The 22,537-nt window shown below is 36.4% G+C and overlaps 1 protein-coding gene across 3 annotated transcripts in view; it reads right to left on the bottom strand.

Moving 5' to 3' along the window:
- The window catches only part of MUSK (muscle associated receptor tyrosine kinase), an 82,052-nt gene that overhangs the window by 3,177 nt on the left and 56,338 nt on the right, over positions 1-22,537 (bottom strand). For all 3 annotated transcript variants that reach the window (XM_054584535.1, XM_054584534.1, XM_054584533.1), the window contains 6 exons: positions 18,048-18,054; positions 9,780-10,043; positions 8,495-8,670; positions 7,825-7,848; positions 1,754-1,955; positions 1,055-1,246 (listed from right to left, as the gene is read on the bottom strand). In XM_054584535.1, coding sequence (XP_054440510.1) covers positions 1,055-1,246; positions 1,754-1,955; positions 7,825-7,848; positions 8,495-8,670; positions 9,780-10,043; positions 18,048-18,054 — 865 coding nt within the window. The remainder of the gene's footprint in view (positions 1-1,054; positions 1,247-1,753; positions 1,956-7,824; positions 7,849-8,494; positions 8,671-9,779; positions 10,044-18,047; positions 18,055-22,537) is intronic.

A 22,537-nucleotide genomic window follows, 5' to 3' on the forward strand; every position in this document is an offset into this window, starting at 1 on the left:
CAGCTACATTGTATCTATCCATATTCATATGCATCCCTCCACTTATGCAGCCTTTCCCAGAGCCACAGAATCAAAGAAAGATACCAATAATAGAATGTACTTAAAATTCCTTGACTTCAGTTAATACTGGAACTATTCTCAACATAGATTAAGTTTGAAAAATGTGTTATTTATCAATTATAGGAATTTGAAAGTGCACAGACCCAATGGGATTATCGTTACCATCCTAACCCCTTAGTCTATGGCCAGAATAGGAAAGCCTGGAAAGAAGGGACCATGACTTCGTCATCCTTCGATCTTCAAAGCACCTAAAAATGATACCTGCATATTTTTGGTCTTTAACAACTATTTATGTGAGATTTTCATTAATCATGTAAACTTCACACCAAGACTACCTTTAATGGATGTAAAGTTGTGTCCTGCCCAAGAGCACTGGGAAAAAGTGATAACTGGTGTTCACATCCTCTGACCCATACCGAGGGGGTATTTTACTCCAGGTTCACTCCAAGGGCTGGCGGTGGGCCTCATACATACTTGTTGCTTGAGCTCGTTTTCTGACATCCTTGCATTATTTTTTCCTTTTTTTTTTTTCCCATTCTATGAACATCTATTTAGTATCTACACACATAAGGTCCTGAGTTCTTAAATTGAAACACTAGTTCAAAGTAAACTTTAATTGAAGTGGAGCATATAGCAATAGAAAACAGAAGAGAAGTAAATTATAGATTATTTACCAAGAACAATGCAAGAAATTATGACTTAAAATGTATATCAAAATTCTTTTTTAGAAAGCAAAGATGATTATACTTTGCTGATTGCTTGTAATTTGAACATGACACAAAGAAAGATTCTCCTCATATATTCTACCCTACTTTTCAGCAGAAAGGGGAATTACTTAGATCCAAAGTATAGTACGCAATACAAATAAAGTTAATGACATGGAGAATTAAACTAATTTGATAATAACTATTATACATACTGTATAGACATTAAGGTAATGGTCTGGTAACTTTTCAGACACAACACAATTCAGTGGAGAGGTGGGTAACTTTACCTTGCTTGAAAGACCCTTCCAAATGCTCCTTCTCCAATATCCCTCACATATTCAATATTATTTCTTGGATACTCCAGGCTGAGCAATTTAGGATTCAGAAGAAGTGGCATCCTCTGGTACATGGGGTTGGGATGTAGTCTATCTAGCAAGAGCTCAGAAGGAAGAGTAGTGAGGGTGACTGCTGCTGATTCTCTGCAGGTTAAGACAGGAGAGAGGGGTGATGAGCTCAAGATCAGGTAAGATCATTGTACTTAGACTTGGGTCCTAAAGAGGTATGACATTTAGTAGGAAACAAAAGAAATTAGACTAAGACAGCCAAAGATCATTTACTTTTAGAGCACTTTTTGTTTAATCTGGAGTCAAAAGTCATATTTTCTCAGGAATTTTGTCACTATCCGATTGAGCAGTGGTGTTGGAGATGAAGGGGAAATTGGGGAGAAATAATAACCATATTCTTCCAAATTATTGTTTAGCTTCTATCTCCTGTGAAAAAATTAACCCGAGGACATGTGATTCTATGCAAAAAGCTACTGAGATTTTTAAAGATCAGGGTGTGGGTGCTGAATTTTAGAGCAATGCAATGGATGGCATCAAGAGACTGGCACTTACATGTATTTTGCCTCCCATCCCCAATTCTGATATTAAATATTCAGGTTTTAAAACATTACTACATGCAGTTAGCTTACACTGGAGTCTTACCTTTTCTTATTTTTCCATTGTTTTCGTCTTCGGCAGCAATAAAGTGTAGTTATGGTAAGCAATGCAAACACTGCAAAGCTGGACATGATGGAGATTATTACAGTCATGGAGTATGTAGGGGAGGCAGAGAAGGAGGAGGAGGAAGAGGAAGGCAGATTTGGAATGTCCACACTTGGCTTTGAGGATGTCATTGGTGGGAATGCTGAAAGTAAACAGTAATTCATCAACCTTGAACTTTTAAGATGCAATGTTTGTATTCAAGCAATAAGTAAACAATTTAATTCTAAGAATGTGTTTTTATGTATTAGATTCTCCCTGGACATACATCTATAAAATTGAATGATAAGAATCCAGTGAAGTCTAGCCCTGGCCAGTGTGGCTCAGTTGGTCAGGGGGGTCATCCTGGAAAACAAGGGGTCATCGATTCCCAGCTGGGGAGCATGCCTGGTTGCAGGTTTGGTTCCCAGGCTGGGCACATATGAGAGACAACCAATGGATATTTCTCTCTCACACGGATGTTTCTCTCCTCTTTACCCCTCCTTTCCCCTTTCTCTAAGACTAAATAAATGAAATCTTTAAAAAAAAATCCAGTGAGGTCTAGTTGTAAGCAAATATAGCTTATAGCATCATAAAATTTTTAAGATGAGACTTAACAGAAAAAAATTTTTTTTCACAACAAATGCTGATCCTGGACTAGGACTCTTTACACCACATCATATTATTTTACGACCTGACAACAATTGTGGAAATTGTTATTAAATAAAATATTTTTAATGAAATTCTGCTTGAAGTCAGGATTGTTTAAAGCTGAGCTTTTATACTGTTGATTTACAAACAATAAAATTAATGGAAGATCAAAATGGAAATATCAGAACACAAATGAGCAGAAGTTACTTCATCTAAAAATTGACTCCTATCAAATTCCAATTAAAAAGGTTTATGCAATATAAAAACAAGATAAAATCTGCATTACTACTGGAAACCAATGGATGCCATATTCATATCACTGTGTAGAGTGCAAAGTCCATTGTGTATCTCTAAAACAACCAAATATTAATATGTTTTAAATCCTTTTAATTGATTGAGTGAAGACAAAAACATGGATACAGAGTATTTTAATAATATAACCAACAAGAATGTTTTAATAGTTAAGAATAAACTTTGTACCCTAAAATGAGAGAATAAATCTTGTTTTAAAATATTTGTGGAACAGTGACAGACATGATCTTTTGTCAGACTACCAAGGTAAATCTCAACAAAATTCAAGAGCAGAAATTATGCATATGTATCATTTGACCAAAATGCAGTTAGAATAGATGAAATAAAAAGCCAATAGGACATCTAAGAAAAAAATGAGTATCTTTTCAATCAAGGAGTAAAAAGTAGCCAAAGTTATAGATTAGAAAATAACTTCCCAACAGTGTGCATGGAATTTGGCCAAAGCTGTGCTGAATAATAAACTCATCGCATTGTGTCTTTCCATTAGATAAAAAAATTAACTAAATATTTAACTCAAGACTTTGGAAAGGAAAAAAACTACAGAAAACAAAGGAAATAGATGATAAAATAACAGCCACATAAAAGCATATAAGCATAAAAGCAGAAGTTAATAAGTTAGAATACACATACCACAAATTATAGAGTTAAAAATAGGTCAATAGTTGGCCTTATGAATATTATTAAGAATCCTAATCAGTGGAATTTTAATGTCAAAATATAGAAAAGGCACAAGCATACAAATGAAGAATGATAAAGGAATTATGACAACAGATTCAAAGGTCAATAAAAATAATATAATTATGCAATTACATTTTTTAAATATTAAGAAAAATGATACTAATGATTACATTTGAAGGATTGGAAGATCTGAATATATCTGTAACAAGGGACTCTAAAAGTCCTTATAGAATTACGGATTCATTCTTTCAGTCTTGGAAGAGATAACATTTTCATATTTTATAATATGTTCCAGGAAGAGAAAAATGTTTCAAATTATTTTAGGAAGTTATTATAATACTAACATCACAACCTAACAATGTTATCACAAAAGAAAAGCACATTCATAGGTTATTAAATATAGATTTAAAAGATCCTAAATGAAATATTAACAACTGACTGCAATATGGTAGGAGACTAATGATTTAATATAAGGAAATATATTATTATACAACATTACAAAGTCAAAAAAATTTTATTGCAGTAGATACCTAAAGACACTTGAAATAGGACATGTAAAAGCAGAGATTACAAGGGATGCCTACATATGACTTCTTGGCCTAGGAGTGGACACAGTGATTATGTCCTGAGCACCCAGAGTTAAGCAAGTGGTATTAAAGCTTGTGGAGACCAAGTTGGGTCACGACTGTGACTCCGGTGGGCGCTTAGAATTGAAAAACATCAACACAGCAGTAAAAAATCTATGCAGGACCAATGACGCATTTCTCAACAAGCATCTCAGCAACAGTGCACTCAACAGGATTCCCAGGCTCCTCTGTTATTAATATGAAAGCTAATCTGATTTTCTTTGAACTGAGTCATCCAAAGGTTTTATTTTGAATCAGTCCAAGATAGATGGCAAGAGGGACCTATTGGAGAGTGAGACCTGCTGCTTATAATCAAGTAGAAGCCATCATTAAGAGACAGGAAAAAGTGACTGTGTTTGTGTCTGGATTTTTCAGAGCAGTCTGTACCATATTTAACATGTGAGGAAATGTAATAAAATTAATAGTTTGTAGTGTAATCCCATTAGTAAATATATGGGTAATTTTTCTCAAAAATAGAAAATAGAATTCAGTAACATATTAAAGGAACAATCCATGACAATTTAGTAGGATTAATTTTGAAAATGCAAGAATTTGCATAGCTCAAACAATAATTTTGCTTTATGGGTTTAATTACTTCTTCCTTTCAGGTTACTTTTATTTTGTTTTTCCTTGATTATTGTTTCTGATTTATTTGTTCCGATTTTCTTTAGAGTGACATTAGTTCTACCTTTGGATTCAGATGATCAGTTTGGATCTCCGGTTTCTTTCCTTTTCAACTTTCTCTGCTCATCATGATTTCATTACCTCTTTATCCTTTGCCTCTGAATATCAGGGGAGTTTTTTTCAGTCATTCATCTATACATTAATGTATTCACTAAATTGACTGTTAAGTATCAAGAATACTATGGTGAACATGACAAGTCTTTGTGTAAAGTATTTAACTGGGAAACAATTAGTAAACAGGTAATTACAATAAAATATAAAAAGTGTTACAAGAATGGTAAGAACAGTGTACTCATAAATATCCAGGGGCAGTCCAACTCCAGCTCTAGGCCAGTTTTCTAGATAAGTAACTACGTTAAATACAAAGGGTGAGTAGGCAATACCAGTTGATGGTATATGTATGTGTGTGTAGAGAAGTGGGGAGATTGTATTCTACAAAGAAGGAATAACGTGTATCAGAGCTTGAACTAAGCAGCTGTAGTGCTTTTCTGAAGCTACATCTAAAAGTTTCATTATTGAGCTAGGGAATCAGGTCTAGGTTATAAAAGGCCTTGGGTACCAAGTTAAGTGATTTGGACGTGACCCTGTAATGGAGAGAATCATCTGAAGGTTTTAGACAGCCGAACAGCATGATCAGCTCTATGTTTTGAAAGATCTAAGTTGCAGCCTAACTTCTTTGGTATTAATGCTCCTATCATGGCTGGTTTCGAGTTATCAATATGAAGTCCTGAATGTGGAGCTGGAAAGAGATGTTCAGTAACACATGATTATATAGGATTTCTACCATACAGATAACAAGGATAAAGAGGAAATTTATGTTTCTATGTAGACAGAAAGAGCAAATTACTTATAGGAAAAGGAACAAGATGCAGGCAACTCATTTCCAAAACTAGAAGCTGGCACAGAGTGAAATCACATTTCAAGACTACTGAGAGAAAATAAATGTCACTTATGAATTCTATATCCAGCTGATATAGCTTTCAACTATCCAGGTAAAAGAAAGCTATTCTGAAGCTTTGCAAGTATTCAGAGACTGTCACCCAAACCTATCTGAGGAAATACATAAAGTATGTGCATTTCCAGAAAATTCAGGAATTCAAGAATAGTGAAATGCTTGCTAAGCCAACAAAGAATGAAAATAGTACAAAGGCATTAAAGGCTTAAAAAGATATTTCTCTTCAGAAAAAGATGTTATAAAATAAAAACTCCTGAATTTTAGTCTGCGTGTTCAGGCAAGTAGAAAATAATGCAAAAGATAGACTAATAATTTTTACAAAGATCTTCCAACACCCTTCAAAGTGAACTGGTGGTATCCTTTTAACTCAGGAATCAAGAAACTCTTCAAGAAGTAAGTGAGGGCTTTACATACTCCCATATAATATGAGAGACACTACCTAATATGGATGCCTTCTTTGCTCAACTGTTGACCTACCTGACAAGCTTAAGCCAATTTCTTTAATAATAATTGCATGTAACTCAGGGAGCACACATTTAGACATTTCCCATCACATGTTCAGATGAAATGACCATTTGGAGTTCCTCTTCTTACATGTACAAAAGGTTTCATAAAAAACTGTTTTTTTGGGGGGAGTAATATTAAAATTTACACTTAATATTGTATAGACATATTTTTAATTTACTAAATTTATTGGGGTGACATTGGTTAATAAAATTATGTAGGTTTCCAGTGTAAAATTCTATACTATATGACCCGTCTATTTCATTGTGTTTACTACCCAAAGTCAATCTCCTTCCATCACTGTATATTTGACTCCATTTACCCTTAGTGACTTCCCCCCAACCCCATTTTCTTCTGGTGACCACCATACTGTTGTCTGTGTATATGGGTTTTTGTTTATCTTGTTTGTTCATTTGTAAAACTGTTTTTTTTTAAGAATAGAAAATGAGCTTATTGTGACTAATTCATACTTATATCTTCATAATTGGTGTAAAAGGCGAAAGTATGGATGCTTTTTGTGCACACTGTTCCTGTCTAATCTAGGATTAAAAGTCAGCACCTTCCACACAGTAAACCTTCAATGAACTGCTTGAATGGATGAAGGAGTAAACAATTGAGGGATAGCAAAACCACAGTCAACAACTAAAAGTCCAATCACAGGAAACTTTGGCTGCTCCTATGAAAATGAATAGAAACATTTTCAGTTTGGGAATGACAATTCAACAGGCTCTCAGAATAATAGATTTTTATTTTTATTTTTTGGTTTTCCCTACTGCTTTTGGTAATAAGGTCTGAAACTTTCAGTTGCAACCAGTAACATTCTTTCTTTTAATATTTTGTCTTGGTCCTTTAACTAAGCTGATAAAATTAAGTCCTGGCACTTAGCCAAGTGCAGAGGTGACTGGATTTGAAATAGGTATCACAGGAAGTGAATATGATTTAAGCCTTAGAACACTCAAATCAAAGCAAGTTAACTAATATTAAAAAAAAAATTCCTATTATCATTCTGAAGATTTCTGCAGTCTTATAGGTTAAAGCACTATCTGATACAAGTCAGTTCCTAAAGGAGATCCCTTTTCAAGCAAACTTCTTGAATTCTTTCCCAGGAATTTTGAGACAATCATTTTAAAATCGCTTGATTTTTCCCTGTAAGCTTTTTATTGGAAATTAGCTGTCTTAACGAAAAAAAAATCTGTCTTCCAAAAGAAGGATCTGTTGTCACAAATAAAGATTGTGAATTGGCTCAATGAAGAAAAAGATATTTGTTTTCAGTCTAAACATTTAGGTGATACAAAAATCATGAATGCAAAGTCAAATGGTGACATTTTCAATTTGCCTCATTTTAGAGCCATATAAGGGATCAAGCAAGCTAACAACCTGGAGGTAGGAGATGTTATTTGTATCATTCACTAAACATGGTGCTCTCCATAACCTAATTAGAAGCTCTAAGCTGAGATCTCCAATGATTTTCCTTCATGTTTTACCCTGGGTGATTACCGTGGCAAAGCCTTTAAGACGAGCTGTGCATTCTGTTCTGGACACTATGAAGTATGAGTGTAAGTACACATGCATGAATCCATTTACGTACACATAAGATTTTCAATGGCACAAACAAAATTACTTACTTGTTAGGTTTTCTTTTACAAAATCTGAGGGGGAAAGGATAAAGATTTGATTTAAGTGAGCATCCAGATATATATTCTGTAAGAGAGTGCTAAGGGCAGGAGGTTCTGTTTCAGTTCTTTAATATGCAACTGGAAAACATTCTTTGCATTCAAATGTGAAAGGATGGCGTCTTTGAAATTAAACCAGCTGTTAGAGTTCCACAAAAGTTCATTAAAGCAACATGCAGGGATTCAGCTTTGTTTTGGGAGGTCAATGTTTTCAAACATTTGGCTTACTTTTGCATGCTTAAAAAATCTGCTTCATTGGCTAAGAAAGAGGACTTTAGTCTTATTCCATTCCTCTGGCAGTGTGAGAAATCACTTAGCCTTTTCTCTGCACATTCCAGAAATCATAACAAGCTCTCCTACGAGCCCCTTATGAAACAAGGTAAGATCTCAAGCAGCAGTTAAAAGTCCTCTTTAATTCCTTTTAGAACAAATGAAGTAGATCCTGATGCTAACCCATGCAATTAGGGTAGCAGTAGGATTCTATTATTAGATATCCGAGGGAGGCAAAACCAAAAAAAAAAAAAAAAGCCTAGAAATATTAGGAGATTTTAGTGCAAACCTTAGTTTCTTTAAAACCAATATATTTCTCTTAATCTCCAAAGTCTTGAGACGACTCTGTTACCTAAATATGGCAATCTGGTACAGGCCCGCGGGCCCCAGTGCATGCTGGGGAGCTTGCTGCATTCAGGCACGGAGAGCAGATGCATCCCGGGTCTGTAGAGGCCTCTGGGGGGCTTTTCTTCCAGCGCCAGCCATTCTTGTGCACAGAAGAGCTCCTTGACTGCCAGGCAGTGTTCTCTGAAATATTTTGTGAAGAACAAAAGTTGATGAATCATGGCATGTTAAAGCCAAATTTGTGGCAGCGCCTAAAGTCATTATTTTCCAAGCATCATCATAGCACATTGTTCTTGCAAAACGGTTTTTGAAAGAACAGTTTTTATTGTAAATAATGTGAGACTTCATGAAATCTCTTATCCTGTGAGATGAAATGGTATCTTGTTTTGTTTTTAAAACATAATTAATGCTACTTTTGAAAATAAGATTCCACATAAAGTATGTTTTTCTTGGGAAAAATAAGAACTTTTAAAACCAAAAGGTATTAGATTAGGAATCTGTCACCTGTATTCTCTCAATTTTCTATTACGATAACAAAAAAGGTACACAAACAAGGTACTGGGAGTTTTAAAAGCACATAGACTAAAAGCCATGGATCATCGTCAATCAATTTCCAGCCTGGGAGAATTTCCTGTAATCTCTAGGTTAATGGGCAGGGCCTGAGAAACGCAGTCCTCACCTCTGCACACTTGTCTTCCAAAAAGAACAGCACCGCCTTCCTGGCAGGTTATAGGAGGGCAGGCAGGCCCTTAACTCAGCCTGGCTTTGGAGAAGCTCAGTCCTATCCCATTGCTGTGTGTGCTTCCCTGCTTCTCTCCCACACCTCCCAATACAAGACAGGAGTGTCAATACTTTAACTGGAATATTGGGTGGAGTGTGTTTTAAAATATATACCTATAATATAAACTAATATTCTGAAATGCTCATCATGATCTCATATTTATTGACAAATAACCCCGAAACACTTAAAAATTAGTTTTATTTTCCCTCCTTCTTTATCTTGGCTTACCAATGAGGTTCATGTTTACAATTTTTTTTTATTGTATGGAAAGCAGGGATATTTATGAAAATGAGAATGTGAACAATAACATGGGCAATAGAATATTACACTTTTTATGATATTTTCTAGGAGCTCAGAGCTCTTGAATTACAGTATCAACAGTGATTTACATGGTAGGAATTTTGTCCAATTAATTGCCTTCTCTTTTGAACAAAAGCTAGTTTTTGCCTGTACTAATGTACATGACAACTTCATAAGTACATTTTCCCATTTACCTATTTTTGAATTTTACCTGCAAATAGGTATAGGAGTAGGTATCACCCCAGGACTGCATTCTTGGAAGATGTGGTTACACAGCAAAGCCTCAGCAGCCGGCCGGCAGAGTGGGCTCACTGCTTTTAGTTCATTCCAGGCGCTGTGGACCAGCAGTTCTTGGGCCTCCTCAGGGTCCACGTAGGAGGTATTGAAGAAAACAAGGGCATCGTTTGCCAGAACCGCATTGCACATCTCTCCTCTGTACTGGGTGCAGTAGCCTTTGTTATCTTTCTGTGGTTTACTGAAAGAAGCAATGAACAATGTTCCCCATCACGTGCTATTTCTTAGCATTCAGTCTGCTTTTTCTTTTTTTTCAGTTTTCACATCTGCATCACAGAAATAGGAGAAAATTGCACTAGCAAATCGGTTGAAATGCTCTATCTGCATATTGTCTTCATTTCCACCTGCAATTACATCACCTCTATCTACTCCAGGGAGGTATTATGAGGATTAACTATGATAATAAATTTGGAAAACTTTGGAAACTATGGGTATCTTTATTATTTGCACTATAAGTAGAATTTGAATGCTTAGTTAAACAGCCTGACATACTTCTTACAAATAAGCTGACATAGGAAAACAAATACATTGAAAAACATATTCATCATGATGATCAACAGATGATTGAGCTTAATAAATGATCCAAAGCTTTACAGTTTATTTATGTGTTAAGATAGTTAAGTACCTGGATGTTGTAGCACACATACATCTTTGTGATACCTTCCACATGCAAATTCCCTCACTCGCACATTTCATTAAAAAATAAAAAGAAAGCCACAGAAGAGAGGAGAAAGCACAGGATGTGGCTGTCAGAGGAGCTGAGTAACATCTTTAGTTTTGCTACTTTACTTTCTCAACACACGTCTTGGAGGGAAATCGTATGGTCGCTCAGAGCCCCAATATCCTAATCCATAAAGTGATGTAAGTAATCTGAACTCAGATTATTGTGTTAATGGGTAATGCATGTCAAGAAAAAACTAAATTCTATAGTACTGGCACAAAAATAAGATTAAAAGCTTATCTGCTATTAACAACCAAAGATAGCAACAAGGAGGATAGAAAATGCTGCTGGTACTCATTTTATATATTCACTGCCTCTTTAGTGGAATGCTGGGAATTATAACAATTCCTACACTCACCTGACAAATATTTACTGAGCTCTTATTTATGTGTAGGCACTGTGATGATCTCAATATATTCTTATGCCTTTCATCAGATCTCTATCTTTAACAATGACATAACACTCAAATTGTATTCTCATTTAATTTGTATAACTGTTGGAAGTTAGTATTTTATTTTCTTTATATAAGGGATTTTAAGATAAGACAATTAAACAAATTGGAATTTGTGGCAAATTTTTAAATTGTTAAGAAGACCCATTTGAATTTGAAAAATTGATACTTTAATTACAAACCACTATTGGCTAGTTTTTAAAGAAAATCTATTAAATGAGATTCAATTCATTCAGGTAAAACAATGAACTTCTAAGAAACAATATACTTTAAACATAATGTTTTAAATAATGTTTTGTAACAGATTTTTCTCTAATTCATACTTGCCTTTTCCTAATCAGCCAAAATACTTTTTACTACATTACTTGTAATTTGTTGGGGGTTTTGAATAAGAAAACAAAGGCCTTGAATAAGAAAACACAAAACTCCCATGAAAGCTTGGGCCAGGTAATGTTGGGAAAACACCCAGAATAATAACTATGACCCCACTTCTTAAGTAAAGAACTCGATCTAAGGTAACGATAAGAAACTTTGAGAGAAGCATGAATGTTTGTGTTTTAAGAAACTGAATAATAATACCTACTAACCAGAAATAGCTCAAGCTGTTTACAAAAAGGTCTCACATACTAACATAATATCTTGATAAAGACAGGAGGATGGATAAGCACAGGTGTGACTCTTCACTTAACCAAAAACAGCCATGTCATGTAAAAGTTAAATATTTCCCACAGTGTCTCTGAGCTGAGCATGATTCATGCAGGTTTGCTGTTACACGCTAACTCTTAATGACTCTATTTTTTCTTTTTCTGTATGTTTTTAAATTAAAAGCACTCATAGTTTTTCTTTAATTACATGAACAAAAGCACACTTTTTAGGAAATATCAGAAACGAAGAAAAAGAAAGAAAAGAGAAATAAAAATAGCCTCAGACAAAGGGATTATTATAATCAATTATTAAACAATCTCTCATTCTGAATTCCTGTTTGCTTCTCCTAAAAAGCCCTAAATTTTTTTTTAACAACTACAGTTGACTTCATTGTATTGAGTCCTCATTTATTTTTTGAGTATTAGCTACATAATGCAAAAAATATATATATAAATAAAAGAAAAAAACAGAATAAGTTTTGAATAGAAATGAGATTTTGGTTGCAGTTTTGGTTTTTCTATCTATCAGCCTGAAGATGTGAAAACTCTTTGCATGCTGAGAAAAACCACAAAATACAAAGTATATGGTTTTTGTTAATTTTTGATATCTCTGTAATATTTCTGGGAGTATTTAAGACTTACCTGTGCTAGTATATCTATACTAGGATTAGCTCCACAAGGTAAGAAATAACATACAGTACCAAATATATTCGTGTTTTATACATATAATATATTATAAATGGAGAGAGACACAGAGAGACTGCCCAGTCATAGTTTCAGGGTTTAAACAACTTCCTTTTCCTTTTTCTCTTCTCAATTGCAGACTTATAAACCTCAAGTTTTATGCAGTTAATCAAATTCTAGCGGTAAAACATGAAGGCAAATTGAGCCATTTTGTCCTTCAACCTCCAGCAAAAACTGAGGGACAAGTTGAACGCAAAGTATTTCCATTGGTGTCTCCTGTTGTCTCTTGCAAGTGAGGGGGCCCCTCCCTGTCCAGCTGAACATGTTTCTCCGCAAGCAGTTCTTTGGACTGTGATGGAGCAACACCAGGAGCAGCTGGTTCTGTTGTTCATTTGAACAGTGGGGCAGAGGTCACAGAGATCTGTTCACAGAATGCTAGTTATTTTGGAACGATCTGCTGGACTCTCTCCAAAACCGCTAGTTAATATTGCACATGGAGCCTGTGCCTCCTGACAAACTAAACCTGGCTGGTCTTCCTTTATGTAAAGTTTCTCTTTTTAGAGGCAACAATGGATATTTGACCCCAAGATCACCTTTTAACTTCTCTTTTTATTTTTTAATATATTTTATTGATTATGCTATTACATTCGTCCCAATTTTCCCCCTGTGCCCCCTCTACCCAGTACCCCCCTTTCCTCCAGCAATCCCCCTCTTAGTTCATGTCCAAGAGTTATGCATATAAGTTCTTTGGTTTTTCCATTTCCTATACTATTTTTAACCTCCCCCTGTTTACTTTGTACATACCAATTTATGTTTCTTAATCCCTGGACCTTTTCTCCCAATCTCTTCCTTCCCCCTCCCAGCTGATAACCTTCCAAGTGATCTCCATATCTATGATTATGTTCCTGTTCTGCTTGTTTGCTTAGTTTGCTTTTCAGATTCAGTTATTGATATTTGTGAATTTGTTGCTTTTTTAATGTTCATAATTTTGATCTTCTTTTTCTTAAATAAGTCCCTTTAACATTTCGTATAATAAGGGCTTGGTGATGATGAACTCCTTTAGCTTTACCTTGTCTGACAAGCACTTTATATGACCTTCCATTCTAAATGGTAGCTTTGCTGGCTAGAGTGATCTAGGTTGTAGGTCCTTGCTTTTCATCACTTTGAATACTTTTTGTGAGTCCCTTTTTGCTTGCGAAGTTTCTTTTGAAAAACCACCTGACAGTTTTACGGGAACTCCTTTGTAGGTAACTCTCTGCTTTTTTCTTGGTGCTTTTAAGAGTCTCTCTTATCTTTACCTTTGATATTTTAATTATGATGTGTCTTGGTGTGGTCCTCTTGGGGTCCAACTTGTTTGGGACTTTCTGTGCTTCCTGGACTTTTATGTCTATTTTCTTCACCAAATTAGGGAAGTTTTCTTTCATTATTTTTTGAAATAAGTTTTCAATTTCTAGCTCTTCCTCTTCTCTTTCTGGCACACCTATGATTCGGATGTTGGTACTTTTGGAGATGTCCCAGAAGCTCCTTACCCTATCCTCATTTTTTAAAATTCTTTTCTCTTCTTGCTGTTCTGAGAGAACACATTTTTCTTCCTTATGTTCCAAATTGTTTATTTGATTCTTGGTTTTATCCCCTCCACTGTTGGTTCCCTGTAGATTTTTCTTTAGTTCACTTAACGTAACCTTCATTTATGCCTGGGTCTTTTTTATGCTGTCGCCATACTCAGTGAGTTCCTTGAGCATCCTGATCACCAGTGTTTTGAACTCTGCATCTGATAGGTTGATCATCTCCATTTCATTTAGTAGTTCTTCTGGAAGTTTATTCTGTCTTTTCATTTGGGCCATATTTCTTTGTCTCTTCATTTTGGCAGCCTCCCTGTGTTTGTTTCTGTTCATTAGGCAGAGCACCTCTGACTCCTAACTCAGTAAAGTGGCCTATTGTAGAAAAGTGTACCTGTGAATTATGTGCGGTGGAGCCTAAGGCAATCTCCAGGTTGGGGCAACCCATGTTACCACATTGTGGCTCTGTGGTGGGGAGGGCTCAGAGAGGGGACAGTGCTGCTGCCCAGCTTCTGGAGGTTTGCCTGGAAGAAAGCTGCCTCCCGGCACTTGCCCTGTTTCCAGTCACTTCACTTTCTCCCTATATGCCACTTTCGCCCTTCTGGCTGTTGCCCTGGTGCTGAATCACAGAGGTGGTGGGTCTGCATAAGTCCTAAGTCTGTGCAGGCCCACTAAGAGGAGTCTCCTGAGGATACAGCAGTTTCTTCCATTGCTCCAAACCCCACTGGTTTTCACAGCCAGGAGTTATGGGGATTTATCTTCTGGGTGCCAGATCCCTAGTCTGAGTGGTCTGGTTTGGGGCTGGGATTCCTTGTTCCCGAGGTAACCCTCCTGACTTTTATCTACCACACGTGGATGTGAGTGGCCCATTCCACTGCTTCTCTGCCCCACTCTGTGCTCTTCACACTTCTCCACACTTCTTCCCCGCTTTGCACCTCTCCGTCCACCTCCACATCTCCACCCCTCATACTTGTCCGGGTGAATGTGGCTTCTTTAAATCCTTGGTTGTTGGACTTCCATACAGCTCAAGTTTCTGATGGTTCTGGGTGATATTTATTTTGCAGTCTAGTTGTAATTTTTTTCTGTAGCTGTGCAAAGAGGTGAAGTGTGTTTACCTATGCCTCCATCTTAACTGGAAGTCCTGTTCTTTTTATTTTTTAAATCCTCACCCAAAGATATCTGTCACTGTGGTCCCACCTCCTCCTATTTTGGGTTCAGAAGAGTGGCCGGGAGTCATCTGAGGGAGGAGTTGCAAGCCTGAGGTTCTGGTTATTCCACGGGGCCGTTAAAGCCCAATAGAGAGGCAGGTGGTGCTGACCAAGGAAGCTCTGGGCCTTTACCCAGGCATCAGACATTAACTTTTATAACAGACAACTGTCCTTGGTCAAATGGAGTATTTAAAGGATTCTCACTACACATTTTACTCTTATTTCTGTCTGCTTTAACATGTATCAGTCACATTTCTAAAAGTTTCTATGAAGGAGACCTCTACTCCCTTTAAATACATAATGCTTTGCCCATGCAGACAACCAGCTACGGTTTGTCTGAGATAAGGCAACCCCACTACATCTTCTACCCTCCCCACGGGTGGCACACCTATACCTATTCTCTGATGTGGACAAATCTTTCCTTATGTACCTACTGTCTGGTCTCCCATTGTACTTTCACAGCAAGTGTTCGATGCCACTTCTAATCTCCAAAGGAAACTGATATTTTTTATTCTTTCATGCCTGGGGCCTTTGTATATGATTCATCATCTAAGGCAGGGTCCACAAATACAACCCACAGGTCAAATGCTGCCTGCTGCCTGTTTTTATATTGCCTGTGAGCTAAGAATAATGTTTAACATTTTTATTTGGTTGAAACAATCAAAAGAAATGAAAATTTTATGAAATTCCAATATCCATGTCTATACGTGGTTTTATTGGGGGCAGAGCTATGTTCAATCTTTTATGAATTATCTATGCTGCTTTTGCCCTGCAACAGCACAGTTGAACGGTGTGGCCACAGAGACCGTATGACCCACAAAGCCAAATATATTTAATACCCGGCCCTTTGCAGAAAAGGTTTGCCAACCCCTGCTCTAGGACATAGATCAAATGTCACTTTTCTGAAATGCCAAACCCAATGTCCTCAAGTAGAAGGACATGGCCTCCTCTGACAAACACCTCTTGTGTTTCTTCTCACTCAAGTGACTACCCATTTATTGATAAAGAGTGAGATAAAGACAAAATTTTAAATTTAAAAAATTTGAAAATTATTATATTAGTCAAATATACATATAGTGCCTTTATATATTTTATTTATTTGTATACATATCAGGTATAACCAGTATATACATAAGTATAATGTATACAGTATTATTATATATGCTAAATGTTGTATATGCACATAGTATATAATTATAGTTAGAATTATTTTATAAATATATTTTTGTATCCTGCATTTTTGCTTAGCATGATATAAACATTTGCCTATGCTATTATGTTTTTCAAAATAATGTCCTAGAGTCACATCACTTTATCTTATTGGTAGATATTGAAACAGCTCATATCAGTAATAAATAAAATGTTTTGAATTATATTGTTCATACACTTATTATTTTCTTAACATAAAAGTGGATTTATCCAATTAATAGATACAACTATTTTAAGTTTCTTAATAAAAATTGCTAAATGCTCTCTGAAAAGGTTATTGCAATTTTCTTTCTAACAGTAGAGTTTGAGAAAGCTTGTGTTGTCACAAGTAGAAAATAGTATGGAATTTTATTTAATTAGCATTTATTTGACAACTAATGAGTTTACAATTTTTTCATTTGCATTTATGTGCATGTGAATAATCTATGTCTGTTCCTGAGTCCTTGGCATTTGTAATACATACTTCCATTATGATGTCCTCTTGCAATTAACCTGTGTGTGTGTGCGCATGTGTGCGCGCACGCTTCCCCTGGTAAACTGTAAATTCCTTGGGGGCAGCGATATAATTTGTCTGTTTCTCTACTTTCCTTTATAGTTCCAGATGTATAGTGTGGTTGAAAAATGCACAGAGAGGACAGGTGTGCTAAGCTGCATGTGACTGAAAGATGGCCTTCTAGTGGTGGCCTGCATTTCATTTTAACTTTTACTGTGTTTACGTTCTATAACCCTTCGGTAGCTATTCAGCTTCAGTGTACAATCCTTAAGTATCAGGACTTTGTTTCTTAGAACTGTGAAAAATGTATACATCCGAGCAATATGAATTGGGATAACATAAAGAACTAATCAAATTTTCTTATGCAGTGTATTCTTTTATTCCACGGAATTAGAAGCAGTAGGTCAGGGTTTAGATCCTGCTCAGTTACTGCGCTATCTAGGTTTGTATAGCAGTTGCCAATCTAAGTTCTTGTCTGTCTACCTGAGATCAGATTGAGGCTCTATAGTTTGCTATGTGAGCCTGGCAATTCTTGGTGCATCAGGTTCTGCACATAAATATGTTCTTATAGTATTAGTTCTTGCCCTCTAAAGTGGCTGAAATGTTGATATAAGAAAAATGGAGATCAAAATGTACCATGAAAATTACCTGCTATTATCATTATTGCTATTATTAATTAATCTGTTTCATCATTTGTAAAATTAGATAAAAATAGTTGTTACACTTGATAGAGTTTTTATGAAAGTCAATTTTACTGCAAATTAAACACTGCACATTGCCAAATGTTATATTACAAGGTAATACTTTCTTATCTACAGGATAAAGCAATGAGGGAGATTTGGGGAGGCAGTTCTCGGTTCCATTTCCAAGCCTATAATTTACCAGCTGCGTAAGTCACTGGAACTCTCCAGTTCAAAGAAACTCTCTTAGTTTCTTTTCTGTACAATAGGGATAATAATAGTACCTATTTCAGGGATTTCCTGGGGATAACTTTAAATAATGCATATAAAGCCCTGCAAACAGTGCTTGATACATCATAAGTATTCAATAGATGGTACCTGTCTTCATTTTCATCATCTTGTAAGAGTATTAAAATGATTCAAAATTAGAACGTTTCTGAAAGATTACAGTGCTCAGCAAATAGACAATAGATGCCATGCCAAACAAAAATTAAAACACAGCAAAACAAACCATTGATATAATAATAGCATCTTACCTCCATTCTTTTTAACAAGAGAGAGTTCCCACAGGAAGTCAGATTGAAGGGAAAAAGAAGCAAAAGTTAGTACATTTTCATCTTGTGGTTTGCAAGAGATAGCTTTGGTACCTCTAATCTCTAAATTTCTGAAAAGTTCTGTGCTTTAGTTAGGAGGCCAGATACCACATTACCAGGCAGAGTTTGAGAAGGAGATTAAGAAAATACTGTCTCTAAGAAATGAATTTTTTTCAAGTTGAAGCAAGTGTGGCTGCCATCAGCCCATGCAGTGTCATAGCTCCGCATATCCCTCTGTTAGCCACCCAGGGACTGTGCATCAGGAAAGCAAGGTGTGGAGGTTAAGAAGGAAGAGGTGAGAGGGGGAGGGGCAGAGGAGAGATGAGAGAGCTGTTATTTCCACAGGCCCACCGGCTTCATAGCCTTGTGACCTGTGCAGCCACACAGGGTCCTGTGCGCAGAAGGAACACATGCTTAGTCTAATGCACTGCTGTTGCCATCTTGAAATACTTAATTTGTTAACAAGGGATCCCCGCATTTTCATTTTGCACCGGGTTCCGTAAATTATGCCCACGGAGTGAAAGCTCAGGGCACTGAGCAAACCGCCCCTCTCCTCAGGTGAGTTATGGGGCTTCTAGCAGGAATGGCTCCAACCTGACTCTCCCAAGGCAGGAAGACCCTCGTGACGGTATAATTGACCAGCATTTCTGAATGATTCCAGCAATTTTTATATAGGAAATCTAAAACTTCACACTCTTTACCAAGCACTTGGTGATCTACGTCCTCCTGTCCCCCGACTCCCATCATAAAAGCAAGAAGTAAAACATATGCTTTGGCTAAATGCAATTTGCCTTAATATTTAGAATTTCTCTTAATGTTGAGGTCTAACTCCTTTTTAAGGTTTCAGCTCCACTTGGGTATTCTTTTGCTATTTTTTTTTTAGAGGATTCTAAAATGAATTCCTCTGAGAGGTCTATCTTCTTGAAAAACCTTGTAAACCCAGAGGTTTGTCTTTCTAATAATTTCTTCGGGCATTTGCGAGGGCTGGTGACTAGAAGGCTTTTGTAACCTTGAGTGTGCTAGTCTTTTGCCTTTATGGGCTTTTCATTAAATGAGCCTGACGATGAGACTCAGAAACCAACTTACAGGAGGTGCCACCGTGACCCAAACCTCATGACAATTCTGCCACTGTACAGATAGAACAGGTGGAAGGAGACGTCAGGAAATTCTTCCAGAGAAAATGGCATGTAATTTAGAGAGGTAAAGGCAGATGCTCAGAGCAGCTGAGCAGGAAGACCTGTTGAAACACGAAGAGGCCAGGGATATGTATATGAAAGAGCCCTTCATTTAAGATGCAAAAGGAGGGTTCAAAACCATGGATATGTGCCAATGACAAAGAGAATCCAGGCATAGTACTTAGATATGCTTCTATTTCAAGGACAAGTATGGAAAGAGAAATGAAATTAACTAAGGGTGCTTGGTTGTCTCAAGATGATTAAGAGAATTAGAGGATGTCCACGTACACTGGGCTTCCGTGAGTTTCTTATAGAAACTTCTCCAGTCACATTTTCTTTTAGGGGAGGGTGGGGAGCAGGGAAGGGGTCCAAGGACCTTGTAATCATAAGTGCTTTTATCACAAAAAAAAGATATTTTAAAATTCCAAAAATTTCCAACAGTCATCTATATTTGTAGTATTTTTAAAAAATTATCTAGAAAAGTAAAAGTAGCAGTAGGTTTGACTCTCTCCTAAAGCATACAGTGACTCTAATATAAGAAAGCTGCCTGATTATAAAAAGAATGCTTAGCTCTTATGCCTAACTGCAGAACAGCTGGTAGCAGTTTAGCGTGGCTTCTGGCTGTTACTCATTTATTCTTTCCCCTTTTATTAAAAGACAAAAACAAAAAACACCTTTAATCAATATGAAACCAGATAGCCGGGTGAGTCCTGGAAATATTGGCAGGAACACTTTGTAAAGGATACGATTGTCTAACCCCTCTGCTGTACACCTGAAACTAATACAAAACAGTATTGAATGTAAACTGTAATTGAAAAAATAAAATTAAAAAAATGGAACCATATAAAGCCACGACAAAATGCCAGGGAACGTTGACTTTTTTTGTTGATAAGAACACTCTCTACCTATGGTGGCTGAGCTGTGTGTTTCTGCTACATCACACATGTCTCATAATTGAGGAGAAGATTAGGGACACATTGGGAGACTGACTCTCTGCTTCTAGACATGACAGAGCATGAAACATGGTAGAACATTCAATCAGCTATATTGATTATGAAATATTATTCAAATTCCTATTTATTTTCTATAATAGTGTGAAATAACAACTCCTTGAAAGTATAGAAAATAAAACTACAGCAGTCCCCCTTTATCCAGTTTCACTTTCTGCAGTTTCAGTTACCTGCGCTCAACCATGGTCTGGAAATATGAAATGAAAAATTGCAGAAATAATTAATGTTTTTAATTGTGTGTCATTCTACGTATGATAAAATCTCGTGACCCTTCGCTCTGGGCCAGGATGCGATCATGCCTTTATTCAACTCCAGGCTGCCCAGCGCTCATCACTAATCACTCAGTTAGTCATGTAGTCGCCCTCTTGCTTATCAGATTGACTGTTGCAATGTCACAGTGCTGGCGTTCAAGTCGCCCTTATTTTACTTAATGATGGCCCCAAGGCACAAGAATACTGATGCTAGCAATTTGGATATGCCAAAGAGAAGTAGTAAAGTGCTTCCTTTGCATAAAAAAGTGAAAGTTCTTGACTTAGGCATTTTACTTCCTCGCATGGCTACAAGAAGGGTAAGTATAGTACCATAAGTTATTTTGAGAGAGAGACCATGTCCACATAACTTCTATTATAGTATATTGTTATAATTGTTCTATTTTATTAATTAGTTGTTAATCTCTTATCGCACCTAATTTATAAATGAAACTCTATCATAAGAACGTATGTATTAGAAAACACCCAGTGTATATAGGCTTCAGTACTATCTGTGGTTCCTGGCGTCCACTGGGGGCCTTGGAACATATGCCCTGTGGATCAGGGGGACTACTGCATGTGGTCTATTGTGGGGTGGAGGGCTCTAATAATACCATATTAGATTGTTCTCCACTGTAGTTTTTGGTTATGTGCCATATATTCATTTGAGGTTTAAATTTAGTGACCAGAAGCTCCAGACCCTGTCAGTCCAAAGAATGGGCATTGCAGAAGGTGGGAGGATATACAGGGGCATAACTGGGGTCAGTGAGGGGGTGTGACCACAGGCTCATCCCTGCACCCTTAGACTGGATGAGCATAGACAGGACTTCGGGTGTCACCCTCCCACAAAGGACCTATTAATGACATTGTGAATGGGAAATATTGTACCAATATGTGTTTTCCTCTCCTGAATCCCTGTGTTGATTTTTCTCTCAGCTTTGTTGAGATATAATTGACATAACAATTTATAAGTTTAAGGTGTACAATGTGTTTATTTGATACCCTTAAATATTGAAAAATGATTACTACCATAGCATTAACTGACACTGACATCACATCACATAATTATCATTTCTGTGTGTGTGTGTGTGTGTGTGTGTGTGTGAAAACATTTACGATCTACTCTCTTAGCTACTTTCAAGTGTGTAATACAGTTTTATTAACTATAATCACCATGTTTTACATTAGATTTCCCAGAGCTTGTCTTAACATAGAAATTTTGTGCCCTTTGATGAACAGCTCCCTCTTTCCTCCAATCCACAGGCCCTGGTAACCACTGTTGTTCTTTATGTTTCTATGAGTTAGGCTTTTTTTAGATGCCACATATAAATGAGACCATACAGCATTTATCTTTCTCTATCTAACTTATTTCAATTAGCGCAATAACCTCAAGTTTCATCCATATGTTGTCACAAATGGCAAGATTTCATTATTTTTATGGCTGAATAATATTCCATTGTGTATATACACCATATCTTCTTTATCCACTTATTTGTTGACAGACACTCAAGTTGTTTTCATATCTTGGCTATTGTGAATAATACTGCAATGAATATGAGAGTGCAAATATCTCCTCAGTATCCTTTTTTCATTTCTTTTGGGTATAAATCCAGAGTGAGATTGCTGGATTATATGGTAGTTTATTTTTAATTTCTTGAGGAATGTCTATACTATTTTCTGTAGTAGCGGAGCTAGTTTGCATTCCCACCAACAGTGCTCAAGAAATTCTTTTTTCCTACAACCTCACTAACACTCGTTAACTCATCTTTTTGATGATAGTCACTCTAATGGGTATGAGGTGGTATTTCATTGTGGTTTTGATTTGCATTTCCCTCATGATTAGTGATGTGGAAAACTTTTTCACAAACATTTTGGCCATTTGTATGCCTTCTTTGGAAAAAAAATCAATTCAAATTCTCTGCCAATTTTTTAATTGTATTATTTGGGTTTTCATTTTTTTAAGTTTAAGAGGTTTTTTTTAAAAAAAATGTATATGTTTT

The sequence above is a fragment of the Pteronotus mesoamericanus genome, unplaced genomic scaffold (genome assembly GCF_021234165.1).
Source record: "Pteronotus mesoamericanus isolate MK-2021 breed Mesoamerican mustached bat unplaced genomic scaffold, CSHL_Meso_final contig_78, whole genome shotgun sequence".
In the NCBI taxonomy this organism is placed as follows: domain Eukaryota; kingdom Metazoa; phylum Chordata; class Mammalia; order Chiroptera; family Mormoopidae; genus Pteronotus; species Pteronotus mesoamericanus.